The sequence below is a fragment of the Onychostoma macrolepis genome, chromosome 05, assembly GCF_012432095.1.
Source record: "Onychostoma macrolepis isolate SWU-2019 chromosome 05, ASM1243209v1, whole genome shotgun sequence".
Lineage (NCBI taxonomy): Eukaryota > Metazoa > Chordata > Actinopteri > Cypriniformes > Cyprinidae > Onychostoma > Onychostoma macrolepis.
Genome location: NC_081159.1, coordinates 1081067 through 1096779, shown reverse-complemented (window position 1 = coordinate 1096779; position 15713 = coordinate 1081067). Strand labels below are relative to the sequence as shown.

The 15713-nt window shown below is 41.2% G+C and overlaps 1 protein-coding gene across 1 annotated transcript in view; it reads left to right on the top strand.

The window, feature by feature from the left end:
- The window catches only part of npffr1l2 (neuropeptide FF receptor 1 like 2), a 46058-nt gene extending 30569 nt beyond the window's left edge, over window positions 1-15489 (top strand). Inside the window, exons 3-4 of the mRNA XM_058776390.1 lie at window positions 2265-2364; window positions 13104-15489. Coding sequence (XP_058632373.1) covers window positions 2265-2364; window positions 13104-14091 — 1088 coding nt within the window. The 3' untranslated portion in view covers window positions 14092-15489. The remainder of the gene's footprint in view (window positions 1-2264; window positions 2365-13103) is intronic.
- Window positions 15490-15713: the final 224 nt, after the last annotated feature.

Genomic DNA, 15713 nt, shown 5'->3' with positions numbered 1-15713 from the left:
CAATCGCTGTGGGCTACTGACGCTTCACAGAGAGACCTCGGGGCACAAGAGCTCATTGGTCACTGGCCTCTCTTTTTATTTTTCTCTGTCCAGTCCAGATGTCTTAATGTCAAGGTGTCTTCAAACCATCTGTCCTGGCTGTCCAAAATCTGCACGTTATGTTGCTGGAATAGGCCCACACAGAATCTGTCAACACAGTGGTTTAAAAATAAAAAGAGTCAGTAAAGACTATTACATTGTTACAAAAAAAAAAAAAATCTATTTCAAATGAATGCTGTTCTTTTGAACTTTTGGTAACAATTTATTTTAAGTTTTCCTTGTTACAGGTTTGCATGTATTTACTATTATAATAACAATAACTTATGCATAATTACATGCAAGTAACTATATAGTAAGTATATGTAGTTAATTAATATTACTGTGTACAGTAACAAGGACACCTTAAAATAAAGTGTAACCAAATTTTCTATTCATCAAAGAATTAATGAATAGAAAAAAATGTTAGCACTTTATTTTACGGTCCTTGTCCGCCTGTATATACTATGTACCTATTATATAGTAATTACAATAACTGGGTAATAACTATGTAGTAACCCTGAATCTACCCCTAAACCTATCCTTAACCTTTGTAGTTACCTTATATTACAAGTATTTTCTTAGGTAAGTACACTGTACGTACATGTACGTAAGCATACTGTAAACATAATGTGCATGATCATGTGCATCAATGTGCAAAACATGATGCTGGTTTAACTTTCACAAACCTCAAGTAGGTATTAAGTATGTTTAATTTCAAGTATGATATGACTGAAAGCAATGATTTTAGCTTAGTATGTGAATCATATGTTTCTTTGCTTTTAGTTTAGACTCATTCAAACTAATGATCTCTGTGCAATTCAATAAAATTGGCCGGTTAGAGTCATTTTCTTTTGTTAAGAAAAACTAACTAAATAAAAAACCATCAACTATTTATTATTCTATTATTATTCTGCAAGGATGCATTCAACTGATCTGACAAGACCTCTATATGGTGCAAAATACAGTATTTCTGTTTCAGCAAATGCTGTTATTTTGCAATTTCTATTCATGAAGGATTCCTGAAAAAAAGTTTCCACAGCACATATGTTTTCATAATAATTCATAATACTCAGAAATGTTTCTTGAGCAGCAAATCAGAATATTAGAATGATTTCTGAAGGATCATGTGACACTGAAGACTGCAGTAATGATGCTGAAATTTCAGCTTTTAGTAAATTACATTATAAAATACACATATATATTTACACATATATTTTATATAAAATACATATATATATTTAAATTGTAATAGTATCTCACAATGTTGCTGTTTTTGCTGTAGTTTTATCAAATAAACGCAGCCTTCAAGAACATGAAAAAATAGGCTTACAGAACCCAGACACACTCATTGCTGCGATGTTAGATAATAATGGTCATGTGTCCTTGTGCAATTCCATAACGCGTTCAGCAGATTGCAAATCCATTATACCCCAGGTTAAACACATCTGAATAGTGCTAAAGTGTCAGTTTATTCCTACTCCATCTGGCCAGTATAGGAATTTACAGGAGTCAGTGATAGTACAGTTTCCCGGGAATGCAAGAGAAAATGAGAGAATAAGTACCTTGAATTATTGGAAAAAAACGTCTGATGAATGCATTACTGCTAATAACTGCTAAAATAACAGCTGTCCTTAAAAATGTCAATGCAACTTGATTATGTCCATAGCCAATCACATTGCAATATTATTTCTGCTTCTCCACAGGATTATTAAAGATCATTTCACAGAGTATAAATATGCTGAATGACTTGAGTCATTACTTTTATAAGTGAGACACTGCCCACTGAGTCATTAGCAATATAAGTGAACAGATCTATTAATGTTAGCAGAGTATTGTGAGGCAAGGCCAGGAAAAAGGTGGGCAACTAGCTTTTGTTCTTGGCCTGGGCTTGAGAGAGACCTTGTTGTGAAGTAAGAAAAACAAACCCTGCATCTTCCTGCCAAGCAGAAGTTTTTGCAAGCAAAGATTGAGGAGAATCTTCTTTAACTCCTCTGATATTACAGTTGCAGCGTTCATCTCAGACATCCTGCTGATAAAACCAGAAGAATTTTTCACTCTCTGCAACTCTTCAGCAATCTCTCACCGAAAAGATGTGTGTGTGTGTGTGTGTGTGTGTGTGTTTTGAGGGGGATTTGTGTGGCACAATTTACCCTGTCAGTCATTTCATCTTTTTCTTGTCCTCCAAGGTTGGCCATTCACAAACACAGTCTGTAAGATGAGTGGTCTGGTGCAAGGCATGTCTGTCTCTGCCTCTGTGTTCACGCTGGTGGCCATCGCAGTGGACAGGTCAGTGCATCTCACAAAACATTTATAAAAAAAAAAAAAACATTTCAAAAGCCAAATTCAAAGAAAGAAAGAAAGAAATAAGAAAGAATGAATGCTTCTACTTATTTTTTATTTGTAACATTATTTTCATGACATTTAGGTACATTTCACTTTTGATATTTTATATAAAAACATATATCTGACCCTGGAGCACAAAACCAGTCATAAGGGTAAATTTTTTGAAATTGAGATTTAAAATAAGCCTTCCATTGATGTATGGTTTGTTAGGATCAGACAATATTTGGCTGAGATACAACTATTTGAAAATCTGGAATCTGAGGGTGCAAAAAAATCTAAACATTAAGAAAGTCACCTTTAAAGTTGTTCAAATGAAGTTCTTAGCAATGCATATTACTAATCAAAAATGAAGATTTGATATATTTACGGTAGGAAATTTACAAAATATCTTCATGGAATATGATCTTTACTTAAAGTCCTTTTGGCATAAAAGAAAAATCTATAATTTTGACCCATACAATGTAGGGTCCCTTTACTGTACCCTACTTTACTGCTGCCCTTTACCACTGTACTAATTTGTTTATCGAAGTTGAGAAACGAATCAAATGTAACCCCAAGATTTCTTATAGGGTTGAACACTAGCGGAAAGGGACCCTAAATTAAAATCGGATGAAGTTCTAGAGTGACCTAAAATCAAAATTTCACTTTTGCTTTCATTTAACTGTAGAAAATTATCAGCCATCCAAACTTTTATCTCCTCAAGACAATCGTACAGCACATCCAAAGAGCCACCGCCGTCAGTTTTTGCTGGAAGATAAAACTGTGCATCGTCAGCATAACAGTGGCAGGAGATCTTATATTTCTTAAAAATGGCACCCAAAAGAAGCATGTATAGTGAAAAAAGAAGAGGGCCTAAGATGGAACCTTGGGGCACGCCACATGACAAAGGCTTCCCAATACTCACTGAGAAGGTTCTATCTTTAAGATAAGAGGCCAACCACTGCAGAGCGACACCCTGAATACCCACCAACTTTTCCAGCCGCTGTAACAGAATACTATGATCAATTGTGTCGAATGCCGCACTAAGATCCAACAAAACAAGTACCGCATAAGAACCAGTGTCAAGAGCTTGCAGAAGGTCATTGCTGACTTTCAACAATGCAGTTTCAGTGCTGTGTAGTGATCTAAAACCCGGAAAGTGTCTAGAACATTCTAATGTAGGAATCCAACTGACTGTAGACAACTCTCTCTAACAGTTTTGAGAATTACTGAAAATAGAAAGGTCAAGATGAGGTTTCTTTAGCAGAGGATGAACTATAGCATGTTTAAAACTAGCCGGTACAACTCCACTTTCCAAAGAGTTATTAATGATAGCTGTTACAGCCGGACTCAAGGTTGCAAACACTTCCTTAAGTAGACGACTTACCTTAGAAACAATGCCAGCTAGCTGTACAGAGGAAATGGGTTGAAAACAGGTTATCAACTCTGTAGGTGAACAGCTCAATGGAGGATCAAATATTGATGGCTTAATAGAAGCTCTGATATCCTGTACTTTATTGTCAAAAAATTTTAAAAAGTTCTCACAGGTCTCCCGAGACAGATGAAGAGACCGGGCAGGTACGGGATTTAGTACCAAATCAAAACAGCATCCTTGGCCGGTTCACTTTTTCAGTAATAAGTTTAGAAAGGAATTCAGACTTAGCCTCTTTGACTGATTTTTGGTAACTAGCTAAGCATGCTCTTAGACACTGATATGAGACTTGGAGTTTCTCCCTTTTCCATTTTCGCTCTAACTTACGACACTCCTGTCTGAGAGCACGGCTGTTAGCATTTAACCAAGGCAGCGTAATGTTGTTTCTCTTCACTTTCCTTGGCTTAAGGGTCCCAAATTGTGAGTAGGGCTAGACACAAATTGTGACAGATTCAAGGAATCAATAAGGTGTAAAAACTCTTTCACCAGGGGTTTGGATGGACATCAGAGGTGAATATTAAAATCTCCTAGAATCAACAGTCTATCACAGCGAGACACGATATCAGCAAGAAACTCTGAGAATCGTTGAATAAAGTCTTTGTTGTATTTTGGAGGCCTGTAAACCAGTGCACATAACATGCCTTGGAGTGCTAAAAAATTCACAGTCCGGAGGAGCAAGTTCACCAAGAGATAAAAAATTGTTCTGTTGCAGCCATGTCTCAGTCACAAAAAAAAGTCAAGCGACTTTGTGATGAAAAAGTCATTTAAAATAAATGATTTGCTTGATAAGGACCTCGCATTTAACAAGGCCATCTTCACCGCTAGCAAATACTGCGACGAGATCCTCGGTGGACATATCGAGGACGGCGCAGAATTTCCAAGGAAGCACAAGATTTAAAAATGTCCGCGGGAAGAGGATATGAACAATTCAAATTATGCAAATCCAAGGATGAATAGAAAAGAGTCATAACTACCCAAGTATAATAACCAAAATCCGAAGCAACAAGGTAGAGAGAATGCACCATACTAGAGCAGTGAGTAAGAGAGACTTCATCATTGTAATATTACCAGAGTCAGCACTGACTGGACAAGAAATCCAGCCGAGAGCAGTGTCCAGGACCGCCGCGATTCAAGCCTCACTACACCCAGCGGCACACCAACCAGCCGAGAGCAATATAGGGCCGTCGCGAGTCGAACCTCACCGCAACCAGCGGCACAGTCAAGTCAAGTCACCTTTATTTATATAGAACTTTTAACAATACAGATTGTGTCAAAGCACTTAACAGTATCAAATTGGAGGATAGAGTGTCAGTAATGTATAATGATAAGATTAAACACTCAATTTTCAATTAAAGGCATTTCATTATTGAATTCAGAGATGTCATTGTCTAGCTCAGTTTAGTTTAAATTGTATCTGTGCAATCAAATCGGCGATAATCGCTAGAAATTAAGTGTCCCCAACTGAGCAAGCCAGAGGCGACAGCGGCAAGGAACCAAAACTCCCTCCGAGACAGAATGGAGAAAAAAAAAAACCTCGGGAGAAACCAGGCTCAGTCGGGGGGGCCAGTTCTCCTCTGACCAGATGAAACCCGCAGTTCAAAAGTTTATATTTCTATTTTAATTTTGTTGCAAGTTCTAACAATAGTAGTATTATGTAGTTAGGTATTTTATTATATTTTTAGTTATTTTGTTAAATTTTTTAGTTTTAATGTATTTTAATCTAGGTTTTCGCTGGGGATATGTCTCTGGGGGTCATCTGGGTGTCCTGGTCTCCGCTGACGATCAGGGCTGTAGACATCATCTCTTGGTGCTGATCCACCATCTGATTGGATACGAACTGAGAAACAGAATAGAAACAGACAAATATTAGCGTAGATGCCATTCTTCTTACGATGTAACAAGTACATCGTGTGTTATGGGGAGTGTTCCCGGTTCCGGTTGATCTAATTAATGCAGCCTAACAACCCTTTAACGGATTTGAATTATAGAAGTGTATTAGTGTGTTATGTGTACGCCAGGATAAAGAGATGGGTCTTTAATCTAGATTTGAACTGACAGAGTGTGTCTGCCTCCCGAACAGTGATGGGTAGATTGTTCCAGAGTTTGGGTGCTAAATAGGAAAAGGATCTGCCGCCCGCAGTCGATTTTGATATTCTAGGTATTATCAAACGGCCAGAGTTTTGAGAACGCAGCGAACGTGGAGGACTATAATGCGATAAGAGCTCGCTCAAGTACTGAGGAGCTAAACCATTCAGGGCTTTATAAGTAATTAACAAGATTTTAAAATCTATCCGATGTTTGATAGGGAGCCAGTGCAGTGTTGACAGAACCGGGCTAAAATGGTCATATTTCCTGGTTCTAGTAAGGACTCTAGCTGCTGCATTTTGGACCAACTGTAGTTTGTTGATCAAGTGTGCAGAACAACCACCCAATAAAGCATTACAATAGTCTAACCTTGAGGTCATAAACGCATGAACTAACATTTCTGCATTTGACGTTGAGAGCATAGGTCGCAATTTAGATATGTTTTTGAGATGAAAAAACGCAGTTTTACAGATGCTAAAAACATGGCTTTCAAATGAAAGATTGCTATCGAACAGCACACCTAGGTTCCTGACTGATGAAGAAGAATTTACAGAGCAGCCATCGAGTGTTAGATAATGTTCTAGGTTATTACATGTGGGGTTTTTAGGTCCGATAATTAACACCTCTGTTTTTTTTCAGAATTTAGCAGTAAAAAATTACTTGTCATCCAGTTTTTTATATCGACTATGCATTCCGTTAGTTTCTCAATTTGGTGTGTTTCACCGGGCCGCGAAGAAATATAGAGCTGAGTATCATCAGCATAACAGTGAAAGCTAACACCATGTCTCCTGATAATATCTCACAAGGGTAACATGTAAAGCGTGAAAAGTAACGGCCCTAGTACTGAGCCTTGAGGTACTCCATACTGCACTTGTGATCGATATGATACCTCTTCATTCACTGCTACGAACAGTGTCCAGCCAAGAGCAGTAGATCCCGAGCCGTCGTGCATCGAACCTCACAAACCCCGTCGCGATTTTGAACCCCACCGCAGCCAGCGGCACACCAGCCAAACGAGAGCAGTATCCAAGGCCGTCGTAGTTTAACCACTTTCATGTCGTTCCAAGACTGCTTGACACAGCCTATACGTCCACATAAATCAGGTTACCAGCTGGAACTCACAGGACGAATTGGCGTTGGACAAATAATAAAGGTTCCGGTCGGTGCTAAAATGAATAGAAATCAGTAATAAGTTCAGAGGCGCTGAGTGAACATGACATTTAGTTCTAGACTAATGTGTGACTAATAATCACTTATTACACTTTTTTGTCACTTGTCGCTTTATTATTATTTTTTTTTTATTAAATGTGGCGACTAATAATGACCTATTTCACTTTTGGTGTGAAAGGGCCTACACATTTGCCAAAAATAAAAAAAAATTAATTTAAAAGCAAATAAGCAAGCCCAGTCCAGATGAGAAAAAAGTAATGCGAAAGTAACATAACGTCTCGGTTACGTATGTAACCCTTGTTCCCTGAAAGAGGGAACGGAAACGTCACGTCGGGTGACCGACGAATTGGGATCTCGCTTAGAGAGACCAATCCACTTCGAGTGTAACTAAACGAGCCAATGCACATTGGTATGCGATTATTGCATCCAGCTGCTGCTGATCACAGCGTGAGTATAAGTAGGCAGCAGGTGCAGCACATATTCAGGTTTTCGGTGAGGAGCCGAGCCGGTGACCCGGCCGCTCAGCGGTGGTACAGCAGCCGTGGCGACGGGACGTGACGTCTCCATTCCCTCCTTCAGGGAACGAGGGTTACATACGTAACCGAGACGTTCCCTTTCAGTCCGTCACTCCGAGTCACGTCGGGTGACCGACGAATTGCCTCCCTACCAAAGGGCCACGGATACCGCCCCTTCCAGTGTCTTGTGGGAGCCTCCTGCGCCCCTACTTTTTGGCGTAGGTCAGGGCTCACCACAAGAAGACCAGCTACTGTTGCTATGGCACTACCCACTCAGTAAGACTGGATAACACTGGGAAAACGTACCCGTTCCACTTGGAACAGGAACGCTGCGGAAGCCCAACCTTCCCGAAGGAGGTTCAGAAGCACTTACACATATAGCAACCGTTTAGGTGAATATGGAAGATTAGAGGTGACTGTAGCCTCTTGGGTAATGGCAGGAAGTCTGCCGGGGAAACACAAGCTCTGAGGCTATACCGTGGACTTACACATATGGGATCCAATTAGGTCTCTACATATGGAACCCAGCCCTCTACCGGTTCTCACGGATTCATCGAGTGAGGGCCTGGCGCCAGACGTTCCGCCACGTCTGGCTACCGAGGGGACAGAGGAGCTCGACAGGGTCTACCAGTGGACTCTCTGGAGCAGTTTTAGCAAGCCGACCCGAAACCGGAGCCTCTCAGTGCTTCTACCCATTTGAGGTGAGAACAGAGGAGGAAACCAGTTCCACACGGAGGCTATAGAATCTAGCAAACGTGTTAGGGGTCGCCCATCCCGCAGCTCTACAAATGTCTGCCAGCGAGGCGCCACGAGCCAGCGCCCAGGAGGATGCAACACTGCTAGTAGAGTGAGCTCTAAACCTGAACGGGCAGGGCACACCCTGTGCCTGATAAGCCAGGGTGATGGCGTCCACTATCCAGTGGGCCATCCTCTGCTTAGAGACGGCATTCCCCTTCTGCCGGCCTCCGTGACAAACAAAGAGCTGGTCTGAGGTCCTGAAGCTTTGCGTCCTGTCAACATAGCATCTCAATGCCCGGACGGGACAAAGCAAAGCTAGGGCTGGGTCTGCCTCTTCCGAGGGCAGCGCTTGCAGGCTCACCACCTGTTCCCTGAAGGGAGTAGTGGGAACCTTGGGCACATAGCCAGGCCGGGCCCTCAGGATTACCTGGGAGTCAGCCGGCCCAAACTCTAGGCATGAATCGTCGACCGAAAATGAATGCAGGTCCCCTACCCTCTTGATGGAGGCCAATGCAAGCATTCATTGAAAGAAACTTCAGCTCGACTGTCTGCAAAGGCTCGAATGGGCCCTGCTGTAGTGCTCTGAGCACTAGAGACAGGTCCCAAGAGGGTATAGAGGGGGGCCGTGGGGGATTTAACCTTCCCGCCCCCCTAAGGAACCTGATGACCAAGTCATGCTTCCCCACCGACTTCCCTTCCACGGGGTCATGGTTGGCAGCAATCGCAGCCACATAGACTTTAAGGATGGAGGGAGACAGCCTTCGCTCCAACCCTTGCTGCAAGAAGGACAGCACGACTCTGATCGGGCACTTCCGGGGGTCTTCTTGGTGAGAAGAACACCATTCGACGAACAGGTTCCAATTCAAGGCGTAAACATGTCTTGTAGACGGTGCTCTCGCCGAAGTGATGGTGTCAACTACCTCCTGGGGTAGGTCACCTAGAACCTCCGCGTCCCGTCCAGGGACCAGACATGAAGTTTCCAGAGGTCTGGACATGGGTGCCATAAGGTGCCCCATCTCTGAGTCTTCTTCTCAGAGGAATCTGCCAAGGAGGGGCTGTCATGAGGAGCATCAGTTTTGCCACGAGCAGGACCTGCTCCTCGTCCTTCCTGATCTTGCACAGTGTCTGTGCGAGAAGGCTCACTGGGGGAAACGCATACTTGCGAAGGCCCCGCGGTCAGCTGTGTGCCAGTGCGTCTGTGCCGAGTGTTCCCTCGGTCAGGGAGTAAAACAACTGGCAATGAGAGGTCTCTAGAGAAGCAAACAGGTCTACCTGAGCGAGTCCGAAACGTCTCTAAATCCGCTGGACCGTCTGGGGAAGGAGTCTCCACTCTCCGGGGAGCACAGCTCGTGACAGCTCGTCGGCTGCCCGGTTGAGCAAGCCCGGAATGTGAATGGCACGAAGCAACCTCAGATGCTTCTGACTCCAGAGGAGGAGGTGGCGGGCGAGTTGCAACATGCGACGGGAGCGCAGACCACCTTGTCGGTTGATGTGCGCAACGGTCACAGTGTTGTCCGTGCGGATGAGCACGTGCTTGCCTCGTAAGCGCCTCTTGAGACGGTTCAAGGCCAGGCGTACTGCCAGCAACTCTAGGCAATTGATGTGCCAGTGCAGTTGGGGGCCCGTCCAAACCCCTGATTTTTTTGTAGGATGAAGTCAGCTAAAATGGGCCAAATAAGGTTGTAGCATCATATTTCTTTACATTTTTACAGACAATCACAATAACTGATCTTGCATTGTTGCTTCAACACTTGTTGACATGTAACAATTTTTATTGGTCTGAGTTTTTTTAAGGCAGGCAGAGTGTTACATGAAGCTTGTCAGAGAAATTGTAAGGTAATTAAAGAAAATTTCATTAATCACTAATAAGGGTAATAAGGGTACTAAAGCAATTATAAGTAAGCTTACCAACAAAGCAAAGGTTTATGAACAATGTTTTGACATGCTCTTTCAAATAAAAAAAGTAAAATTTATAAAAGAAACTATGATTTTTGTGAAAAAGGTCATTTTAGGTAGAAATGGCTGGTTAAGCTAAAATGGGCCACAATTTTCAGCTAAAATGGGCTGCATACACACACACACTTTTAGACAGAAATTGAGGGTGAAAATAGGTTTATAGGCCTAGATATGTATCCATACAAAACCTTAACAGTCTTTTAAAAAAATTGCATTGCAGACAGTATGGCAGGAGAAAGGAAAGAAAGGAAACAAGCAAACAAGCAAAGAAAGGAAACAGAGATGAGAAGAGAAAGGGAAAGAAAGGAAGATGTCAGTAAAATGGGCTGCATACACACACACTTTTAGACAGAAATTGAGGGTGGAAATAGGTTTATAGGCCTACTGTAGATATGTATCCATACAAAATCTTAACAGTCTTTAAAAAAAATACAAGCATACACACATGCATGCACACACAAGACACCAATGCACAGAAACACACACCTATACAACATAATCAGTTCATTTTTAATTGCATTGTTTAATTAAATATTCATTCAACTTTCTATTTAATGAAATACATTTATAGTGTTGCTATGGCAAACTAAAGACAATAGTGTCAATTTACTGTTAAAAATAAAATGATTTAAGCTGAAATTACCTGTGTTGTTCTCTTTTTATATTGGCCCATTTTAACTGAACAGCTGGCCCATTTTACCTGATTGTTGTGCCATGGCTCAAGATGGTACCTGCTGATAAGCTAACTCTCATAATTTTAAAACATTTATACTTTTTCACATTTAAAAAATATAAATATATTTATATTAGAGTCCCATGCTAATTTATAAGAATATTATTAGATCTCATGCATAGCTTATTTGATGGTATTATAAGTCATTTCCCAAAACGTGGCCCATTTTAGCTGACTTCACCATCATTTAATTACAGTTACTTCTTATGTAATTGAACTTAATACTGTGTATAGACTGTAGAACATTTATACACGATACAATACAGTAGTGGATTTAACATCAAACTTTAAAGTCTAATCTTAAAATGCATGCTTTTTATGTACTAGAGCCTGACATTTTTTCGGGAATCCCACGGGTCACAAACAAAATCGCTACGAATCACGTGATTGGGACGGGACAGGAAAAAAATCAGCGGGAGTGGGCGGGATCGGGAATAGTAATGATACCCAACTTTATACACAAATATATATTTTATATAAATAAACTATAAACTGTATATGCTGTATATGCTTGTAACCTGAAGGTTGCTGGTTTGATTCTCGCGCCGGCAGGAATTGAAGGTGGGGATTGTGAATGAACAGCACTCGCTCCACCTTCGATACCATGACTAAGGTGCCCTTGAGCAAGGCACCGAACCCCTAATTGCTCCCTGGGCGCTGGAGCAAGGCTGCCTGCTGCTCCGGGTGTGTGTTCACTGTGTGTGTGTGTGTGTGTGTGTGTGTGTGTGTGTGTGTGTTCACTACTCACTGCTGTGTGTGTGCACTTGGATGGGTTAAATGCAGAGCACCATTTTGAGTATGGGTCACCATACTTGACAATACATCACGACTTAACTTAACTTAACTATATTTTAATTCTGAACTCAATTCTAGTTGCCCTGTCTCACTCTCCTCCTGTTTGCTTTGGTGTGGATGGTTAAGTGAATGACGCAGTCCGTGACGGACAGATCGTTAACGGCTGGTCTATGTGGTAATACACACTATCATTCATCGACCTCAAATATGGCTTTTCATCTGAAAGATGTACAGTATATAGTAGCAACTTTATATGGCCGCTCAATATGATGTTAACGTAGAGAAATGTGCGCTATTGAAGTGTTTGTGTGGAGAGTGGAGCTGAATAGCGCTCGCTGCAGGACAGGCGCCGGTGCGCTCACTTGCTCTTAAAATCTCCATAATTTTTGGTCATACAGATAAAAGTAGCTTAATACATCTTTCGAATCTGTACAGACTTGTTTATTTGTGTACACTCAGAATAACATCAAAACGTTGCGCTTTAAAGCAAACAGGGTGCGCGTTAGGTCTCTGAGCGAGAAACTTCGAAACTCCGTCTTTGAAAAATATATCTATAGTGAAATGTCTACTTTCAAATGAAAAAAATAAATTCAAATAGAAAACGTGTGTGTTAGCATGGATGATTTACATAAAATGTAATGTGTGCAATGTAGCCTACACTTTGCATAAACTGGCTTTCAGTTCAATATAATAACAAAAAATTACATTTTGGGTTTTTATTCAACTAAGGTGGGCACGCTGTGATCTGTACTATATTTTTACTGTAACTGACAGATTTCGGCCCAAAAAAAAATTAATACAAAAATAAAAATAAAAAAACGGAAATGGGAGGGAATGGGAGTAATTCTTCCGGGAGTGGAACGAGATGGGATTTTCCCCCAGTTTTTTCGTGGGATTGGGACGGGAGAGGTTTGAAAATGCACTCCCCTGTCACCCTCTATTATGTACCCTTCTCACTTTAAATACTTTGATGAGTTAATAAGAATATTGGTAACACTTTAGTAATAGTTCTCACTGTCCTTGTTACACACGTTACATGTACTTACTATTATAATAACAATAAATTATGCATAATTACATGCAAGTAACCCTAAGCCAAACCCTAACCATATAGTAGCCATTAGTAATACTCAGTACTTAATTACACTGTAACAAGGACACCTTAAAATAAAGTGTAACCGTAATTTCCCCAACACTGTTTATAATGATGTGAGAGGAAGAAAATAATTACAGTAAAAGGCAGAGGATTAACTCAGGGCTCTGTTCCAATCTCCTGCAGGTTCCGTTGCATTGTGTACCCCTTCCATCCCAAACTGACCCTGCTGGTGGCCAAAGTGACCATAGTGATGATCTGGGTGCTCGCGGTGGTGATTATGTGTCCGTCGGCGGTGACATTAACCGTGAAGAGAGTGGAGCATCACTACATGGTCCACAATGAAGATTACAACCACACATACCCATTGTTCTCCTGCTTCGAGAACTGGGCCAGCCCACAGATGAGGAAAATCTACACCACCATTCTGTTCGCCCACATTTATCTCATTCCTCTCACCTTGATCACAGTCATGTACGGACGCATCGGGATCAAACTCTACACCACATCTGTGATCTCTGGGAGCGATCAGCAGGAAAGCAGACAGTCTCACGGAGCCCAGCAGGAAGGAAGGCCAATCATTTCCCAAAAGAAGATCAAAGTGATTAAGATGTTGAGTGTGGTGGCACTTTTATTCACGCTCTCCTGGCTGCCTCTGTGGACTCTGATGCTCCTCACGGATTACGGAGGTCTACATGATGACGAGATGGATCTTCTGAGTGGCTATGTCTTCCCGTTTGCTCACTGGCTGGCTTTTTCTAATTCGAGCGTCAACCCTATTATTTATGGCTACTATAATGAGAACTTTAAGAGGGGATTTCAGGCGGTGTGCAGAACGCATTCAAGCTGCTGTGATGGGATGAAGGCGAGAAGCAGACCGCAACGGAACTCCAGAGGAGATGCGAGAGATCCTGTGGTCAATTCCAACCCCTTGGCTTTTGGTGGAAGGAACCGGGTTTACACTGACGGCGATGTGAAGGACTCCAGAACGTGTCTGGAGTTGGAGCACAGGAGAACCGGTCGGCTTTGTAATAACTCGGTCTGCTCGAATGACACGGGATCCAGCGTGGGTTCTGGGATAAAAGGGGTCACGAACCAAAAAGTGTTTCAGATGGAGGAAGCAGAGAAAATAAGTCCTGTCAGGGTGGGTATAAATCAAGCCTGGGACCAATAGATGGATTATTCATGCCAACAAATGACTCAGGCTTTTAAGACTCCACAGATCTTTAACTAGATCAAGTCAGTCCTAAGCACTTCAGAGAATTTCTGCGAAAACACTGGGACATCATTTCCTTCTCAAAGCCTGAAGAAACTACTTTTCTACAAGAATTAGAATTTGAGCTCAAAATTCATCTTTTTTTGTTTTTTCACAAAGTGCAAATGAGCGGCATTGAAAGAAGCTGAAGTTGTGTATAAAGAAATATTTATTCAGAGAATTTCTGCGAAAACACTGGAACATCATTTCCTTCTCAAAAGTCTGAATCAACTAGTTTTTCTACAAGAATTAAATTTTGAGCTCAAAATTCCCAATTTTGTTTTTCCGCAAAGTGCAAACGAGCTACGTCAAAAGAGGCAGAAGTCGTGTATGAAGAAATATTGTATATGAAACCATGTGTTTACAGAGATTCTACTGTATATAGCCCAACTGTGCCACTGGTTTCATCCACATTAAACTTTGACTTTTCAACTTAAATTTATTTAATTACACTCTCTGAAAAAAAAAAGTACAAAACGTAAAAATTTTTTTTTTTTTACCTTATTTATGCCTAAAGGGTGCATATGAATACCTTGAAGGTACATATTAGTACCTAAAGTTTTAGTATCAAATATTAGTATCAAATTGGTTCAAATTACTCCCTTTTGAAAGCTGCCCCAGCGACAGCTTTTGTACCTTTTTTTCTGAGAATTTATGCATAAATGTCACACATTTAAAATCCACCTGTAGCCTAAACATTCAACAGGACAATCTGTGGGCTAATTGGTGAAGGACTCCATTTTAAACATTTTAATCTTGTTGATATTTGAATCTGAGTTTGTGAAATAACGTTTAAGCCAAACCATTTTTCTCAGATCAGGCAGCAAGCTGCGCTCACCAAATGGGCCGTGTTTATCTTTTCTCAAGACGGTATTGCGCAGTTGCACAAATGTATGCATTTGTATTGTGTATATTGTATTTGTATTTGTCCACTGTTTGTAAATGTGAAAACCAATAGAGTTTATGGTAAATACCAAAGTGGACAGATGCTGTCTACTGTAGAGGGTGAACAGAACAGCAGCGTGGTGAGGATCTTTGATTATGACTCAAATGTTTATATTTTAGTGTTCACTCTGTGTCCTAATTGGTCTGCGCCAAGTGGTTTATGTAAGACCTGGCTTTTGCTTTAGCGTGCATTGATGTCTTATTCTATACGTAATGCTGTAATAGCAGGATGAATGTACTTTAATGGACTGTAAAGAGAATGAATGTAACCAGTTCGTTCTATTACCTCTCTAAAAATGTAAATGAATAGCCATTACATCTAACTGTGTTCTTGGGCCTTGAGAACGGTCACACACAACACCTCTTAGTTTATCACAGCACTGAAGACAAGCTTAGATCAACAAAGACCAGAACACTTGAGCAAGCCAGCACTAATACGAGAGACAATCTTATACACATGCAGGGAGGAGCAGAAGTTTAAGAATAGGATTTCCTTCGGTTCATGAGTTTGAAATGAATTGGCTGAGCCCCACAGGGCACTGAATTGGATTTTGAACTGGAACGACAGGAAGAGGAATTTATTCTGCAACTTAAAG